This window comes from Oncorhynchus nerka, linkage group LG25, assembly GCF_034236695.1.
Source record: "Oncorhynchus nerka isolate Pitt River linkage group LG25, Oner_Uvic_2.0, whole genome shotgun sequence".
NCBI lineage: Eukaryota > Metazoa > Chordata > Actinopteri > Salmoniformes > Salmonidae > Oncorhynchus > Oncorhynchus nerka.
This window is the reverse complement of record NC_088420.1, coordinates 44,307,514-44,327,344: the sequence shown is the minus strand read 5'-3', so window position 1 is coordinate 44,327,344 and position 19,831 is coordinate 44,307,514. Positions and strand designations below refer to the sequence as shown.

The 19,831-nt window shown below is 43.5% G+C and overlaps 1 protein-coding gene across 5 annotated transcripts in view; it reads left to right on the top strand.

Annotated features, from left to right (window-relative positions):
- Positions 1-19,831, top strand: part of LOC115109547 (inositol 1,4,5-trisphosphate receptor type 2-like) — a 173,567-nt gene that overhangs the window by 75,948 nt on the left and 77,788 nt on the right. For all 5 annotated transcript variants that reach the window (XM_029634547.2, XM_029634546.2, XM_029634548.2 and 2 more), the window contains exons 35-37: positions 270-451; positions 1,826-1,968; positions 2,278-2,386. In XM_029634547.2, the coding sequence (XP_029490407.2) occupies positions 270-451; positions 1,826-1,968; positions 2,278-2,386 (434 nt within the window). The remainder of the gene's footprint in view (positions 1-269; positions 452-1,825; positions 1,969-2,277; positions 2,387-19,831) is intronic.

The window sequence follows — 19,831 nt, the reverse complement described above, 5'->3', positions numbered from 1 at the left end:
AATCTCACCCAATAAGCCCTGTACATGTTAGTCTGCCGCCACTGTGTATGCAGACAATACGGAAAGTAGGCCAATTCCTTTCTCTGTTGGTTGATTGGGTGTCATGTCAGCTTGTGTGAATGTGTGTGTCTGGGAGCGATATGGGCCCATCTTCAGAAAGCGATTCAGAGTATTCAATATGGTCTACAAGGCTAAACCGATATCAGCACTCCAACTTTGAGGCTCCTTCAGTTCCTATTTATAAGGTCCCCACCCTGTCTCCTCTCCAGCTAAGGCGCGTGCCATAGCCATCCCGGTGGATCTGGACAGCCAAGTGAACACTCTGTCTCTGAAGGCCCACACCTACAGGGTGGAGCGTGCCGTAAAGGACTGGAGGACCTCAGCACGCACCCGGGTCCGCAAGGAGATTCTGGGAGTGCCTGACTACAAGAGCATCATCGAGAAGCTGCAGGTGATCCCTCACACACACACACACACACACAGAAATATGCACTCCCACAAATATACATGAATATGCCACTGGCGGTTCTTGCCGTTCAAGATTAGGGGGGGGCGGTGTATTGTATATTTATGACAATGGCCTCATTTCTATTACAGCATATTGGATGACTGTCATTCATTTTCCATTCACCCAGTTCAATGTAACATCCATAGGTTTAGGCTACTACATCATACTCGAAATTGCCCTATATAATACCCATCATGAGGTTGCTATACAACCTAGCTTAAAAATGAAAGTCGAGAGACAAATTGGAGTAATCAAGGTGAGAGAGACAGTGAAATATTCAAAACCGCCTTGCACACACTTACCATGTGTACAATCACGCAGTACAGTGTACAGCAAAAATTGTAGCAGTTACACCGGCAGGTCCGGTGCCAATTCATTTCTAAAATGAAAGCTTACCTTGACTTGGAAGAGTTGCAGTGTTGGTTAGCCTTAGCCAGCAAGCTAACATACAGTGCCTTTAAAAAGTATTCAGACCCCTTGACTTTTTCCACATTTTGTTATGTTACAGCCTTATAATTTTTTTTTTAACTCAGCAATCTACACACAATACCCCATAATGACAAAGCGAAAACAGGTTTATAGACATTTTTGCTAATTTATTCATAATAAAAACTGATACAGATACCTGTTTACATAAGTATTCAGACCCTTTACTATGAGACTCGAAATTGAGCGAAGGTGCATCCTGTTTCCATTGATCATCCTTGAGATGTTTCTACAACTGAATTGGAGTCCACCTGTGGTAAATTCAATTGACTGGAAATTATTTGGAAAGGCACACAACTGTCTATATAAGGTCCCACAGTTGACAGTGCATGTCAGAGCAAAATCCAAGCCATTAAATCGAAGGAATTGTCCGTAGAGCTCCGAGACAGGATTGTGTCGATGCACAGATCTGGATGGGTACCAAAAAATGACTGCAGCATTGAAGGTCACCAAGAACACCGTGGCCTCCATAATTCTTAAATTGAATAAGTTTTGAACGACCAAGACTCTTCCTAGAGCTGGCCGCCAGGCCAAACTGATCAATCGGGGTAGAAGGGCCTTGTTCAGGGAGGTGACCAAGAACCCAAAGGTTATTCTGAGACCTCCAGAGTTGGTGACATGTAAATATGACGTGTAAATATATTTAGTATGGTTTTATCTAAAAAAGGAAAAGGATAAAAAGGATAACTTATTTTTAAATATTTCACTGCATAGGATTATTATCCTCCCCTTCCTCTGAGGAGCCTCCCCTGGAATACACACACACACACTGCAATGCACTGCACTGCACTGCACTGCAGAGGTATTGTATCCATTGTGTCATGTGTCCAGGGTGTGGTGGCGTGTCTAGAGGAGCAGTTCAGTCCTATGGTGCAGGCTGAGTTCTCTGTGTTGGTGGATGTACTACACAGCCCTGAGCTGCTGTTCCCAGAGGCTGCCAGACTGCGCTGTGAGAGCGGGGCCTTCATGTCCAAGTGAGTGTGGCAGAGGTACAGATGCAGTCACAAACACTGATCAGACACACCATCACAAACATGATCTATGTTCTGCATTTCTTGAGCGTTTACACCAGTGCCAAGTTTGCATTTGGCCGTCCATTGTTCTTCTTTGTGTTTTACTTTCGACTTCTGACTTTTCCTAAATGTTTCCCAAAAAAAGGGTTTTGTTTATTATTTTCTGTCCTCACAAACTTCCAGTCAAAGGTCACACGTCCGTTGGTGTGCTTAGATGACTTAAAGCCATGGTACTGATGTTTCGTTTGTACTCTTCCCTTTGTCATTCAGACTGATCAAACACACCAAGAAGCTGATGGACAAGGAGGAAAAGCTGTGCATTAAGATCCTGCAGACACTCCGAGAGATGCTGGACAAGAAGGAGGCCTTTGATGAGCCTGTGAGTACTGAACCAGACATGTCAAGGGTGTGTTACATAAAGGGTGTTTAGGGATGTACAGGACATGATGACAAGGGTGTGTTACATACAGGGTGTTTAGGGATGTACAAAACATCATGACAAGGGTGTGTTACATACAGGGTGTTTAGGGATGTACAAAACATGACAATCCCCTAACACTGGTATAAGTAGTGTTACATACAGGGTGTTTTTGGGATGTACAAGACTTTGTCCCCTAACACTGTGTATAAGACAGTAGTTTTAGAATTGTTAGTTAGATTACATGACAAGGGTGTGTTACATACAGAGTGTTTAGGGATGTACAAAACATCATGACAAGGGTGTGTTACATACAGGGTGTTTAGGGATGTACAGGACATCATGACAAGGGTGTGTTACATACAGGGTGTTTAGGGATATACAGGACATGATGACAAGGGTGTGTTACATACAGGGTGTTTAGGGATGTACAAAACATCATGACAAGGGTGTGTTACATAAAGGGTGTTTAGGGATGTACAGGACATGATGACAAGGGTGTGTTACATACAGGGTGTTTAGGGATGTACAGGACATGATGACAAGGGTGTGTTACATACAGGGTGTTTAGGGATGTACAGGACATGATGACAAGGGTATGTTACATACAGGGTGTTTAGGGATGTACAAAACATGACATGGGTGTGTTACATACAGGGTGTTTAGGGATGTACAAGACAACAAGAGGAGGGTATATTACTGGAAACTTTCTAAGTTAATCAGTAATCTTAACCAAACTTTGGTAACTTTCACATTTTTGGGAGGAATTTTATAATATGACATCTAGGGGCCTTTTTGGGTATTTCAGATTGTCACAGGTGTTTGTAATTCTTTCGGTTCCCTCCCCCTTCTTTGGGGTACTGAGCAAATGTTAGGTCTTGTGAGTGGAAACTTGAACATTGTGAGAATTTTTTGCAACTTCCGGCGTGCGTTTACAGTGAACACTGAGGCTTGTACCCTTACAGTTTAAGACAGTAGCTAATAGGCTATTGTGGCTTTTGGAGCATAATGTAGGCCTACCAACTAAACCAATGGAGCAAATAGTTTTATCTAAAAAGGATAACTTATTTTTTTTACATTTTTCACTGCATAGGATTAGTATCCTCCCCTTCCTCTGAGGAGCCTCTACTGGAATGCGCACACACACACACACACACACACACACACACACACACACACACACACACACACACACACACACACACACACTGTACTGCAGAGGTATTGTATACATTGTGTCATGTGCCTAGAGTGTGGTGGCGTGTCTAGAGAGCAAATCCCATAATATTTTCGCATGGAAATAGCTTTTATCTTCTGTGATATAGCCTACTTTAGCCTATATGTGGTGTTCAATGCAGGCCTACATTGCTTGAGACTTTAAAAAAATGTTTTTACATGATGAAGAACTTGACATTAAAACATTTGTTTTCACTTATATTGTGTTTTCATGCAAGAAACCACTTTACATAATAAAATGTTATTATTATTATTACCATACAGATAGTTAGACAATCTAGGCTACCCCTCTGGCTATAGCTTTGAATATGAAAATAAACCCTCTGGCTATAGCTTTGAATATGAAAATAAACCCTCTGGCTATAGCTTTGAATATGAAAATAAACCCTCTGGCTATAGCTTTGAATATGAAAATAAACCCTCTGGCTATAGCTTTGAATATGAAAATAAACCCTCTGGCTATAGCTTTGAATATGAAAATAAACCCTCTGGCTATAGCTTTGAATATGAAAATAAACCCTCTGGCTATAGCTTTGAATATGAAAATAAACCCTCTGGCTATAGCTTTGAATATGAAAATAAACCCTCTGGCTATAGGTTTGAATATGAAAATAAACCCTCTGGCTATAGCTTTGAATATGAAAATAAACCCTCTGGCTATAGCTTTGAATATGAAAATAAACCCTCTGGCTATAGCTTTGAATATGAAAATAAACCCTCTGGCTATAGCTTTGAATATGAAAATAAACCCTCTGGCTATAGCTTTGAATATGAAAATAAACCCTCTGGCTATAGCTTTGAATATGAAAATAAACCCTCTGGCTATAGCTTTGAATATGAAAATAAACCCTCTGGCTATAGGTTTCAATATGAAAATAAACCCTCTGGCTATAGCTTTGAATATGAAAATAAACCCTCTGGCTATAGGTTTCAATATGAAAATAAACCCTCTGGCTATAGGTTTCAATATGAAAATAAACGCTCTGGCTATAGGTTTGAATATGAAAATAAACCAGTCTCAGAAAACCACACTGCCCCTTTAATTAAGACATAAGCTTTTACTTGACTGGCTTTTCATAGACAGTTTGACATTTGTGCTCTTGTAGGAGGCAGTAACTTCTCATTGCTGACCTATACTTATCTATGACTGGGCTAGTAAGTCGCTAACTAGCAAAGAATATCAACAAATGTGCAGACGCAAGGCTCTGCGCTCTGATCTGCTCCCAAGTGGCGCAGTGGTCTAAGGCACTGCATCGCAGTACAAAAGGTGTCACTACAGACCCGGGTTCAATCACAACCGGCCATGATCGGGAGTCCGATAGGGCGGCACACAATTGGCCCAGCGTCATCTGGGTTAGGGGAGGGTTTGGCCGGGGGGGTGGCTTTACGAGTAGGCCGTCACTGTAAATAAGAATTTGTTCTTAATAACTGACTTGCCTAGTTAAATAAAGGTTAAAAAAAATCTGAACTGATCCGAAAAGCGCATTCACTTGCAGTTGATGGAAAGTCCGCTCGTGGGCTACCCGCCAATAGAATTCAACTCCGTAGCGCTCAATCTTGCAAAGTTAGGTTTGTTTTGGTTTGTTGCATTGAAATGGTGCTGATATCATGTTGATTTGATCACACAAAAATCCATATAGTGCAAACTAATGGGGCGAACTCCGTGAAGTTCAGTCTCTTGTGTCTGTGCAGCATGGCATTTCTTCTGTGCAGCACTCCTGGAAGAAGTGCTCGGACGCGCACAAAATTTACACCGAACATTGCTTATCACATGTACAATATATAAAATAATAAAATAAAACATTTACAAAAAGTTTTATGACAAAGCTATAAACATTATACTAAATACAGTATTAACCATCAACTTAGTGAATAACATTGGTGTTTTAATGAGTTTTAACATGAAATATCCTTTTTTATTTTTTTTCTATTTTACACACTTAGTCAAATAGATATGTAAACAAAACAAAAGTAAAAACTGGTGGCAGTTGTGAAAAAAGTAAATAGTTGAGTTGGAAGAGGTGCAGAGTTAATTGAAAATAGTGATTGTTGATTAGATGCTTTTTTCATTAGTTCATTAGTTTCTCCTGAACCATATGTCTATCCACTAGAAACTCCTGGACAATATGAAAGTATTCAGAAGGTATTCATACCCCTTGAATTATTCCACATTTTACAGTTTGAATTCAACGTGGATTAAATTGATATCCCATGACATTGTAAACATATTTTCAAAAATGTTTGCAAATTTATTGAAAATGAAATACAGAAAAATATCTAGATTACATAGGTATTCACACCCCTGAGTCAATACATGTTACAATCACCTTTGGCAGCAATTACAGCAGTCTTTCTGGGTAAGTCTTAACAGCTCTGCACACCTGGATTGTACAAAGTGGCCCATTATTATTTTCAAAATTCTTCATGCTCTGTCAAATTGGTTATTGATCATTGCAAGACAACTATTTTCAGGTCTTGCCATATATTTTCAAGCAGATTTAAGTCAAAACTGTAACTCGGCCACTCGAACATTCACTGTCTTCTTGGTAAGCAACTCCAGTGTAGATTTGGCCTTGTGTTTTAGGATATTGTCCTGCTGAAAGGTGAATTAGTCTCCCAGTGTGTGGTCGAACGCAAACTGAACTAGATTTTCCTCTAAGATTTTGCCTGTGCCTAGCTCCATTCCGTTTCTTTTTTATCCTCTAAAACCTCTCATTTTTTTAACGATTACAAGCGTACCCATAACATGATGCAGCCACCACTCTGCTTGAAAATATGGAGAGTGGTACTCAGTAATATATTTTGGGGGATTTGCCCCAAACATAACACTTTGTATTCAAGACAAAAAGTGAATTGCTTTGCCACATTACTTTAGTGCTTTGTTACAAACAGGACACATGTTTTGGAAAATGTAAAATTCCTTTTCACTCTGTCAATTAGGTTGACTAACTACAATGTTGTTGATCCATCCTCAGTTTTCTCTTATCACAGCCGTTAAACTATGTAACTGTTTTAAAGTCACCATTGGCCTCATGGTGAAATCCCTGTACTGTACATATAGGTAGGGTATGGTGACTAGGCAAAGGGATAGATAATGAATAGTATCAGCAACGTATGTGATGAATCAGAGGAGTTGGTGCAAAACGGGGTATATGCACATAGTCTGGGTAGCTATTTGGTTAACTATTTAGCAGTCTTGTGGTAGAAGCTGTTCACGGTCCTGTTGGTTCCAGACTTGGTGCATCGGTACCACTTGCTGTGCAGTAGCAGAGAGAACAGTCTATGACTTAAGGGGGCTGGAGTCTTTGACAATTATTTTGGCCTTCCTCCGACAGCGCCTGGTATAGAGGTCCTGGATGGCAGATATCTCACCCCCAGTGTACTGGGCTGTACGCACTACCCTCTGTAACCAATGTCAACGTCCTGGATACAAAATACTGTATACTGAGACTTTCATGAATGGATGTATTGTCACAGACTTAGGTGTCCCTGTAACGGCTTTGGTTGTGTGTTCATCTTTGGGTGTTGCAGTCGTTACCTTTTTTAGAAGGATAAACCACTTCCCCAGTGTAGCAGCAATGTGAATATACCGTGTTGTATCAACCACACTATGTGGCTGCAGTTACAAGTGAAAGCAAATGAATATGAAGATTGGTTGGTTCATATTGTACTGTCATGATGGACTGGGTGGGCTGCACTCAGATGCCCACGGTGCTGTAGGCTCTGTGTCTCGCGCTCTCTCTGTGTCTCGCGCTCTTTCTGTGTCTCGCACTCTCTCTGTGTCCCATGCTCTCTCTGTTTCTCTCTGCATCTCGCGTTCTCTCTGTGGTCCCTGAGCCCAGACTCCTCATCATCAGTAGTCTGTGGGCCTTTACATGCTTTTATATAAGGCAGGGTGGCACTCGAGGACAAGCTCACACTGTGAGGGAGAAAGGGTTGGAGAGATGGAGGGGGGGGCAAATGCTGAACAAACAAATCAATACTGCAGTGAGCGTGGGTGCACCTCTCTCTCTCTCCCTCCCTCTCTCTCTCGCTCTCCTTTATCTCATTTCTCTCTCTCTCCTTTATCTCATCTCTCTCTCTCTCTCCACCATGGGCCTGTGAATTGGGGAGGAGGGGGAGGGAGGGTGGGAGTGATATGAGGGGAGGGTTGTTGGAAAACTAGACAAAGTTCCAGGGTTGGTGATCAACTCTTTAGGGTAAAGTGAAGCATATGTGCTGCAGGTCTTAGTAGAGGGAGATGAGACGTTGAAGAGTTTACATACAGTAGAAGTAGCGCTGCCTTGATATGCCACTGCCTTTTCAAGAATAGCACAAGTATTGAGATCATGTCCTGTTGCTAAATGTCAATCAGTATCATACTCAAATAGGTTGTACTCTGATATGATAGAATTCACAGGGTATATGATGCAGTCAACAGCACTGACATTTACATATTGTGCCAAAACAACATGTTGGCATGTTTTAAAAAGCCTAAGAATGATATGTGCTTGTGTGTCCTTTCACGTATTCCGTGAGTGTTTGAGTGTGTATTTGTCATTCTTTGTGTGTGTGTGTGTCATATCCCTGTTGCCCTGAGCGTGGAGCTACTGTCTCACTCCACAGAAGTGAGTGAGGAAATAGAAAGAGCGAGAGAAAGAGAAAAGCGACAGCAGAGGTTGGTGGCTCCCCTGGGGCACAGTGAGTGGGAGGAGGAGAGAGGGAGAGAGAGAGAGAGAGGGAACGAGCAGGCGAGGGAGAACGAGTAAGAGGGGGAGGGAGCATGTGAGGAGCCATGTGAGCTGAGGGGAGAAAAGCGGGCCGCGGCTGCAGAGTGAGGGATTGGAGGAGAGCGGTGTCTGCTCAGTCCATGAGGAGACGGGGCAGGGGGTACACTTACGTAACCGCCTGCAGTGTCTGAGCCAGCGTCACGCGGACCGTCACGTTCCCACCCTCTCTCTTTCTCTCTCACTCGAACAAGTGTGAGCCTCTCCCTCCCTTGCTTTGTCTCTCTCTTTCTATCACAATGCTGTTTGCCTCAATTATTTCTCTCCTCTCTCTCTCTCACGCTCTCTCTGCTCTCGCTCTCGCTCTCTCTGCTCTCGCTCTCTCTGCTCTCGCTCTCTCTGCTCTCGCTCTCTCTGCTCTCTCTCTCTCTCGCACTCTCTCTCGCACTCTCTCTCGCGCTCTCTTGTTCTCTCTCTCTCGCTCTCTTTCTCGCTCTCTTTCTCTCTCTCTCGCTCTCTCTCTCTCTCTCTCTCCTTCTCTCTCGGTCTCTCTCTCTCTTTCTCTCTGGGTCTCTCTCTCTCTTTCTCTCTGGGTCTCTCTCTCTCTTTCTCTCTGGGTCTCTCTCTCCTCTCTCTCTCCTCTCTGGGTCGCTCTCTCTCTCGCGCTCTCTCTCTCTGGGTCGTGGCAGGGGCAGACAGTGAACTGACTGAGGGATCTGCAGTAGGCTAAGGAGGATTGCTGTTGCTTGGCATATTGGAGTGTAGTGAATTCTGTGTACGGGGATGAGTAGTAGCGACGATAATGCTATTGAATTATATCATGTAATTTTAGAAATAATTTACAGCCAGTCAATCAATTTAGTTTAAATGTTTTGTAGTCAGGTGAAACTGGCAATTGGGATTTAGGATATTGCTGAAAATATTGTTCACAAAATGTGTACTGCAGTGCAGGAACCAAATGATAGTACCGGTGCCTTACTTTTTAGATACCATTTTAACGATATCACAGTATCTAATCTGGGGCAGAAGTCATAACCAGGGAAAACACCTGTCTGCTGTGCAATCTGGCCATTGGCAATAAACGTGAGACTACGGTTTTTAGGTTATGACAACCAGGACATTATCTCACGTTCCCCCGTGTGTCTGTGTGCATGCACGTGTGTTCATGTGTGTCCCGTGTGTGCGTAAACATGGCTCCTGTGTTTGTTGACAAAGGAAAGTAAAAAGCTTCTTATGTAATCTCTCTCACAACCCTCTCACAACCTATCTCTTTCCCTCCCTCTCTCACACTCCTCCTTTCCCTCCTGCTCTCTCTCCGTCACTCTTGGCAAGTTTCACACCAGCCACCCTAGGCAAAGCAGCTTTACAGATTACCAGCCTCTCTCACCGCTAAGCTAGTCACACGCACACACACCACACGTACGCTGCCCCACGCTGGCTCAGCTCATCCTGTGGGGTTTTCCCAGTGTGAGAGAGTGGAATATGGCTTAGCTACATCCCTGCACTCATCCTCTCATCCTGTCATTCACATGCAGCCAACCAGGCCAGCATGAGCTCAGCTCACTGATACCAGACAGGCCTTAACCCCTGACTGCCCCTAGTCTGTATCCAGACAATGTGTAAAATACACTTTAAAACTTGAAACTAGTCCTGCGGTTTCAAGTGTTCCATCATGAAACCTGCAGCCTAACATCAACTACATACTTATACCCACGCTACATATTTTTATTGAAGTTTCTAGAGGCGATGGACTGAGATGTTTCTTTCAAGGGGGATCAGAGATGAGTGTTTGGGCTTTTGTGTTGGTTTGTTTTGTGTACTTGTGTGTTTAGGCTGCCGTCCTATTCCGCCTACTCTTCCTCTTCAATGCTTTATCAGTCATGTGACTGGAGGTGTGTGGTCTTCATGGTGATGGACTAGCACGTGTTTACCTGTTTCCCCCGTTACTCAGCGGGCCTTATATGTACCCTCAGAGTAGGAGTGCTGATCTACAGTCGGATCAGGTTCATGTACTCTTATTCGTTAACCCTTTACACTTGTGGGAATTGGCTTAAAGTGCCTTCAGAAAGTATTCACATCCCTGGACTTTTCACACATTTTGTTGTGTTACAGCCTGAATTTCAAATTGAAATTCAAATTGTGTTTTTGTCACTGGCCTACACACAATACCCCATCATGTCAGTGGATTCATTTATTTTTAGAATTATGAATTAAAATGTAAAAGCTGAGATGTCTTGAGTCATTAGGTATTCAACTCCTTTTGTTATGCCAAGCCTAAATAAGTTACATAATACGCTGTGTTTAACATCTCTGTCCCTCAGTTGAGGAGTGAATTTCAAACACACAGACCAGGGAGGTTTTCCAATGCCTAACAATGAAGGGCAGCTATTGGTAGATGGGTAAAAATGAAAAAAAGCAGACATTGAATATAACTTTCAGCTTGGTGAAGTTATTAATTACACTTTGGATGGTGCATCAATATACCAATTCACTACAAAGATGCAGGCGTCCTTCCTAACTCCGTTGGGAAGGATACCACATTTTAGGGATTTCACCTTGAGGCCAATCAAATCAAATTTCATTCGTCACATGCGCCGAATACAACAGGTGTCGACCATAAAGTGAAATGCTTACTTACAAGCCCTTAACCAACAATGCAGTTTTAGGAAAAATACATGTTAAGTAAGAAATAAAAGTAAGAAATAATTAAACAGCAGCAGTAAAATAACAATAGCGAGGCTATATACAGGGGGTACAGGTACAGAGTCAATGTGGAGGCTATATACAGGGGGTACAGGTACAGAGTCAATGTGGAGGTTATATATAGGGGGTACCGGTACAGAGTCAATGTGGAGGCTATATACAGGGGGTACCGGTACAGAGTCAATGTGGAGGCTATATAGGGGGTACAGAGTCAATGTGGAGGCTATATACAGGTACAGAGTCAATGTGGAGGCTATATACAGGGGGTACAGGTACAGAGTCAATGTGGAGGCTATATACAGGGGGTACCGGTACAGAGTCAATGTGGAGGCTACAGAGTCAGAGTCAATGTGGAGGCTATATACAGGGGGTACAGGTACAGAGTCAATGTGGAGGCTATATACAGGGGGTACAGGTACAGAGTCAATGTGGAGGCTATATACAGGGGGTACCGGTACAGAGTCAATGTGGAGGCTATATAGGGGGTACAGAGTCAATGTGGAGGCTATATACAGGGGGTACCGGTACAGAGTCAATGTGGAGGCTATATACAGGGGTACAGGTACAGAGTCAATGTGGAGGCTATATACAGGGGGTACCGTACAGAGTCAATGTGGAGGCTAGAGGGGTACCGGTACAGAGTCAATGTGGAGGCTATATACAGGGGGTACCGTACAGAGTCAATGTGGAGGCTACAGAGTCAATGTGGAGGCTATACAGGGGGTACAGGGAGTCAATGTGGAGGCTATATACAGGGGCGGTACAGAGTCAATGTGGAGGCTATATACAGGGGGTACCGGTACAGAGTCAATGTGGAGGCTATATACAGGGGGAGTCAATGTGGAGGCTATATACAGGGGTACAGAGTCAATGTGGAGGCTATATACAGGGGTACAGAGTCAATGTGGAGGCTATATACAGGGGGTAGTCAGAGTCAATGTGGAGGCTATATACAGGTACCGGTACAGAGTCAATGTGGAGGCTATATACAGGGGGTACAGAGTCAATGTGGAGGCTATATACAGGGGGTACAATGTGGAGTCTATATACAGGGGGTACCGGTACAGAGTCAATACAGAGTCAATCAATGTGGAGGCTATATACAGGGGGTACCGGTACAGAGTCAATGTGGAGGCTATATACAGGGGGGTACAGAGTCAATGTGGAGGCTACAGAGTCAAGTCAATGTGGAGGCTATATACAGGGGGTACCGGTACAGAGTCAATGTGGAGGCTATATACAGGGGGTACCGGTACAATGTGGAGGCTATATACAGGGGTACAGAGTCAATGTGGAGGCTATATACAGGGGGTACCGGTACAGAGTCAATGTGGAGGCTATATACAGGGGGTACAGAGTCAATGTGGAGGCTATATACAGAGTCAATGTGGAGGCTATATACAGGGGGTACCGTACAGAGTCAATGTGGAGGCTATATACAGGGGGAAAATAGTCAGAGTCAATGTGGAGGCTATATACAGGGGTACCGGTACAGAGTCAATGTGGAGGCTATATACAGGGGGTACCGGTACAGAGTCAATGTGGAGGCTATATACAGGGGGTACCGGTACAGAGTCAATGTGGAGGCTATATACAGGGGTACCGGTACAGAGTCAATGTGGAGGCTATATACAGGGGGTACAGAGTCAATGTGGAGGCTATACAGAGTCAATGTGGAGGCTATATACAGGGGTACCGGTACAGAGTCAATGTGGAGGCTATATACAGGGGGTAGTCAGAGTCAATGTGGAGGCTATATACAGGGGGTACCGGTACAGAGTCAATGTGGAGGCTATATACAGGGTCAATCAATGTGGAGGCTATATACAGGGGTACCGGTACAGAGTCAATGTGGAGGCCAGGGGGTACAGAGTCAATGTGGAGGCTATATACAGGGAGTCAATGTGGAGGCTATATACAGGGGGTACCGGTACAGAGTCAATGTGGAGGCTATATACAGGGGGTACCGGTACAGAGTCAATGTGGAGGCTATATACAGGGGGTACCGGTACAGAGTCAATGTGGAGGCTATATACAGGGGGTACCGGTACAGAGTCAATGTGCGGGGGGCACAGGTTAGTCGAGGTAATTGAGGTTATAGATGTAGGTAGAGTTAAAGTGACAATGCATCGATAATAAACAGAGAATAGCAGCGTAAGGGGTGTGGGGGCCAAAGAAAACAGTCTGGGTAGCCATTTGATTAGCTGTTCAGGAGTCTTATGGCTTGGGAGTTGAAGCTGTTGAGAAGGCTTTTGGACCTCGACTTGGCACTCCGGTACCGCTTGCCACGCGGTAGCAGAGAGAACAGTCTATGACTAGGGTGGTTGGAGTCTTTGACCATTTTTAGGGCCTTCCTCTGACACTGCTTGGTATAGAGGTCCTGGATGGAAGGAAGCTTGGCCCCAGTGATGTACTGGGGGCGTACGCACTACCCTCTGTAGTGCCTTGCGGTCAGCGGCTGATACCAGGCGGTGATGCAACCGCAGGATGGTGTCGATGGTCCACCTGTAGAACCTTTTGAGGATCTGAGGACCCATGCCAAATCTTTTCAGTCTCCTGAGGGGGAATAGGTTTTGTTGTGCCCTGTCTTTGTGTGCTTGGACCATGTAAGTTTGTTGGTGATATGGACACTAAGGAACTTGAATATCTCAACCTGCTCCACTTCAGCCCCATCTATGAGAATGGGGGCGTGCTTGGTCCTCCCTTTCCTGTAGTCCACAATCATCTTTGTCTTGATCACGTTGAGGGAGAGGTTGTTGTACTGGCACCACACGGCCAGGTCTCTGACCTCCTCCCTATAGACTGGCTCGTCGTTGTCGGTGATCAGGCCTACCACTGTTGTCACCAGAAAATGTAATGATGGTGTTGGATTCGTGCCTGGCCATGCAATCATGAGTGAACAGGGAGTACAGGAGGGGATTGAGCACCCACCCCTGAGGGGCCCCTGTGATGAGGATCAGCGTGGAGGATGTGTTGTTACCTACCCTTACCACTTGGGGGCGACCCGTCAGGAAGTCCAGTATCCAGTTGCAGAGGGAGGTGTTTAGTCCCAGGGTCCTTAGCTTAGTGATGAGCTTTGAGGGCACTATGGTGTTTAACGCTGAGCTGTAGTCAATGAATAGCATTCTCACATATGTGTTCCTTTTGTCCAGGTGGGAAAGGGCATTGTGGAGTGCAATAGAGACTGCATCATCTGTGGTTCTGATGGTGAGTGCTACGGGTCGGTAGTCATTTAGGCAGGTTACCTTAGTGTTCTTGGGCACAAGAACAATGGTGGTCTGCTTAAAACATGTTTGGTATTACAGACTCGGACAGGGAGAGTTTGAAAATTTCAGTGAAGACAATTGCCAGTTGGTCAGCGCATGCTCGGATTACACGTCCTGGTAATACCTCTGGCCCTGCAGCCTTGTGAATGTTGACCTGTTTAAAGGTCTTACTCACATCTGCTACGGAGAGCATGATCATACAATCGTCCGGAACAGCTGATGCTCTCGTGAATGTTTCAGTGTTACTTGCCTCGAAGCGAGCGTAGAAGTAATTTAGCTTGTCTGGTAGGATTGTGTCACTGGGCAGCTCGCGGCTGTGCTTCCCTTTGTAATCTGTAGAAGTTTGCAAGCCCTGTCACATCCAACGAGCGTCGGAACCGGTGTAGTACGATTCGATCTTAGTCCTGTATTGACGCTTTGCCTGTTTGATGGTTTGTCAGAGGGCATAGCGGGATTTCTTATAAGCTTCCAGGTTAGAGTCCCACTCCTTGAAAGTGGCAGCTCTGCCCTTTAGGTCAGTGTGGATGTTGCCTGTAATCCATGGCTTCTGGTTGGGGTATGTTCGTACAGTCACTGTGGGGACTTTAAACAGTTACATAGTTTAATGGCTGTGATAGGAGAAAACTGAGGGATTGTAGTTACTCCACAATACTAACATAATTGACAAGAGTAAAAAGAAGGAAGCCTGTACAGAATACAATTATTCCAAAACATGCATCCTGTTTGTAACAAGGCACAAAAGTAATACTGCAAAAGAATGTGTTAAAGCAATTCACGTTTTGTCCTGAATACAAAGTGTTATGTTTGGGGCAAATCCAATACAACACATTACTGAGTACCACTCTCCATATTCTCAAGCATAGTGGTTGCTGCATCATGTTATGGTTATGCTTGTAAAGGTTAACGACTGGGGAGTTTTTCAGGACTAAAAAAGAAACAGAATTAATCTAAGCACAGGCAAAATCCTAGAGGAAAACCTGGTTGTCTGCTTTCCACAGACACTGGGAGATGAATTCACCTTTCAGCAGGACAATAACCAAAACACAAGGCCAAATCTACACTGCAATTGTTTTCAAAGAAGACTATGAATGTTCCTGAGTGGCTAAGTGACAGTTTTGACTTAAATGTTATTGGAAAATCTTTGGCAAGACCTGAAAATGGTTGTCTATAAATGATCAACAACCAATCTGACAGAGCTTGAAGAATTTGAAAAGAATAATGGGCAAATGTTGCACAATCCAGATGTGGAAAGCTCTTAGAGAACTGCCCAGAAAGACTCACAGCTGTAATCACTGCCAGTGGTGCTTCTACAAAGTATTGACTCAGGAGTGTGAATTCTTATGTAAATTAGATATTTTTGTATTTAATTTTCAATACATTTGCAAAAATGTCTAAACATGTCATTGTCATTCTGGGGTATTGTTTGTAGATGGGTGAGAGAAAAACATCTATTTAATACATTTTTAAATCAGGCTGTAACACAACAAAATCTGCAATAAGTCAAGTGATATGAATACTTTCTGAAGGCTTTGTATATGGGCTAAATTGAAATGTTTCTTACAGAAGAAATATTGAATGTGTAAGCACAGTAGCAATTAAAAGGAAACAGTTTGGAGATTATGGGACAATTATTAGACCAACGTTGTGGACAGAACCAGTCACCTGACGAGACTAAACCCATTACACTGGTTCTATGTGTCCTTGACATTTTATTGTACTTTTTGCTGTATTTGTTGATAAAATCTAGTGAGAGAACTAACTGATGTCTTTTGGTGGCCCAACACATCTCCACAGAATGTGCACAGTTCCGGGGTCATTTCAATGCACTTTTGTAACTTGTAGAAGAGTCTTCAACTTTAAGGTGCTTTTTTTGAGCTCCCTCGCTGTGCCTTTTAAGGAACAACCAGACTTGTAGTTGTTCTGTTGTTTACGCCTTCCAAAAACGTCCCATTATAAATCCCAATCTGGGTCTGGTGGGAATCATTTGAAAGCTTGTTCTATCGCCAACATGACTAGGTAAGTTCTAAAATATGACCTTACAGTGTTAGGCTTTCACAAGGAAATTCAAAGAAACAGATTGTAATTTTCAATGTGCACGGGGCGGCAGGGTAGCCTAGTGGTTAGAGAGTTGGACTAGTAACCAGAAGGTTGCAAGTTCAAACCCCCGAGCTGACAAGGTACAAATCAGTCGTTCTGCCCCTGAACAGGCAGTTAACCCACTGTTCCTCGGCCGTCATTGAAAATAAGAATTTGTTCTTAACGGACTTGCCTAGTTAAATAAAGGTAAAATAAAAAGGAATCATAATTGCATTCAGGTGCGTACTTCACAAATGACAAACAGACTCATTCTGTTCAGAACAGACGCCATGTCATCTTGTAACTGTACGTCCAACTTAGTGATCATAAACGTTGACACTATATGACATGGAAATGTGAAGTGCACATTTGGACTCCAACAGCCACTGATGCAGACCTTTGGAACCTCTACATTTTTAAAAGTCTAATAAATCCATGTAAAATAGCCGACACCATCACAATAAATCCATTCTTTATTTTAGACCGGTCTAAAGAAACATGATAGGAAGGAAAGGTAGTCTATTTCAGAAGAACAGGATAGTATATTCAGACATTGTTAAGCCTTGATCTGGCTATGCCATATGGCTGAGGGATACACTAGTTCATTTAGCAGACACAATTTGTTTACAATTCCGTGGCATTATTTTATAGTATGAAGAATACAATTGAACAAAGCTGAATAAAATAGAAAGGATATTTTCTCCAAATGATTTCAGAGGGTGTGAGCACATGTGGCTATTCTGTGTTGAGGGGTTAACAAAGAAACAGGGCGTCATTAGAGCGGTGACCATATTACCACCACATCTGTCAGTCAAATTCCACGTGACCGTTTATCACTGTAATTAGGCTTTTCCAAGCTGTATTAATTATATACTAAATAATATACGTGTGAAATTAGTTTTGATTTAGAACGGACCATTATCATACACCTGTCGGAACAGGAGCAGGGGAAAATACATGTCCTCTTTGCACTTAAACAGCGAATGGAAGATGCTTTTACTGTGGTTTATTTTCATGCCAGCCAGGTAGACTATACACCTGCTGTAAATAGAAGCAATGTGCTTAATATTAGGAAAGTTGAGAAATAAATATAGTAGGCCTAGCCGATAGAAAACTGATGGGATCCTCCTATTTTATAAAGGCCATCACTCTGTTTTCTGACGCAATTGCATAGCCTATAGAAATGTTGCGCAACATGAGCTCATGGGATCTCATGAAGTGTTTGATTAGATTTTCCATTACATTTGCATTGATATTAGAGTGATTTGAGGGACAATAGAGTGCTGAGTACCAGACAGTTAGCAAGTTTGGTAGCCTACTAATGACCATCAACAGCATCAGAGCCTAGAGAAGCCTGATGCTCTGACTAAACGGTCACCTGGAATTTGACTACGGTCATGACTTATTATTTGGTGGTAATACGGTCACCGTAACAGCCCCAAGCATGTGATTTATTTTTATATCAATAGATGTGTTTCATGAGAGGCAAACAAGCCTTGCTGCTTGGTGTCCTGCCATATGACCTCTGGACATCGCACAGTCTTCCTGACAAAAACAGACCGCTGTGCCAGGAACCCATCTAACAATGTTAGCAAATCACATGCGCCACTTCCAAAGAGAACCCGCCGGCAAAGGATCAGGCATTGGAGGAATGCTTGTTTATGTGCTCATCCTGCTATTTGTCTTCTATTTGCCTGAAAATCACCAATTTCACCAATTTCTGTCACATGCAGCTGTTAAGTTGTTTTGCAACTGCACCTCTTTACAGGGGGAAGCATTTCAAACGGTGCTAGAGGAGCATGGCAATGGGGTTTGAGGAAAAGTGTGTGTGTGTGGTGGGGTTGTTTACCAGAAAACGGTGGGGGTGAGAGCGGGGGCGAGTCTCTGCCATGTGTAGGGAGTGGAGGAGCGCTGTAGGACTGCAGCTATTGAACGAGGTGCAGGTAGGGTACACTGAGGGAGAGCGAGACGGAAAGAAAAGAGGTAACAGCTGCTATAGCATTGCTGTAGTGTTCATGCTTAGATGACATGAAGAGATTTTAGGTGCGTCGATTTTTCTCCCATGTAATCATTTTCCCTTCCTTTGAAAAGAAGCGTCTCACAACTAGGTGATGCTCTCTCTTGTGTCTGTCTGGGTTTGGGCTGAGAGAGTGGCTGTTAACTCTTTCACTGCCCAGAAAATAACAGACATGAAATGTTTTTTTAACCCTTATTTTACCAGAAAAGTTGACTGAGAACACATTCTCAGCAACAACCTGGGGAATAGTTACAGGGGAGAGGAATGAGCCAGTTGTACGATGGGGATGGTTAGGTGGTCATGATGCTATGAGGGCCAGATTGGGAATTTAGCCAGTACACCAGGGGTTAACACCCCTACTCTTACAATAAGTTCCATGGGATCTTTAGTGACCACAGGACACCTGTTTAACGTCCCATCTGAAAGACAGAACCCTAACCAGGGCAATGTCCCCAATCACTGCCCTGGGATATTTTTTAAGACCAGAGGAAAGGGTCTTCCAACACCACTTCAAGCAGCATCTGGTCTCCCATCCAGGGACCTACCAGAAGCCACCCTACTTAGCTTCAGAAGCAAGCCAGCAGTGGGATGCAGGGTGGTATGCTGCTGGTTAATGTGATAGATCAGTGATAGATCACATTCATCTTACCAATTTCATATGCATGTACATATAGGTCTACAGTAAGTTGAATTGGATTTGAGTTTTTTAAACCTCCTCTGATCTAAGACTTAAGAAATCGAGCATGGGAGATCATGCTCTGTCGAACGTTCTCTGACATCGACTTCCTCTGATCTGCTTTTCCTTTCAGTGTTTTTCATGGTTGTATTGTGTTGATAGCCTATGCTTTAGTAACCTGTTGAATAGTGCTATGATACAGTACACCATAGGGCTAGTTACACACAGACTTCCCTCCAACCATAGTTCATTAGATCCACCCTGCTTCCAGTCTCTACTTCTGCGCAGCCATGGGAGCACAGGTGGGAACATTGTATTCTAGTGTAATGCTAGACTGTTGTTCCCACTCCACTATCAGATTCCCCCATGAAATCGTATTCATTAGGATGTAATCAACTAAATGGATTTTATATTAGTTGGGTCCATATTCATGAAGTATCTCATAGTAGGAGTGCTTATCTATAGTGAACAAAAATATAAACGCAACATGCAACGATTTCATTTTTTTAAACTGAGTTACAGTTCAGGAAGTCAATTAATTGCAATGAATGAATTAGGCCCTAATCTTTGGAGTTCAAGTGACTGGGCAGGGGTGTAGCCAACAGTCCCACCCCCTGGGGAGCCAGGCCCACCAAATCAGAATGTTTTTCCTCACAAAAGGGCTCCCTCGCTCTCTCTCTCTCTCTCCCTCGCTCTCTCTCTCTCTCTCGCTCTCGCGCTCTCGCT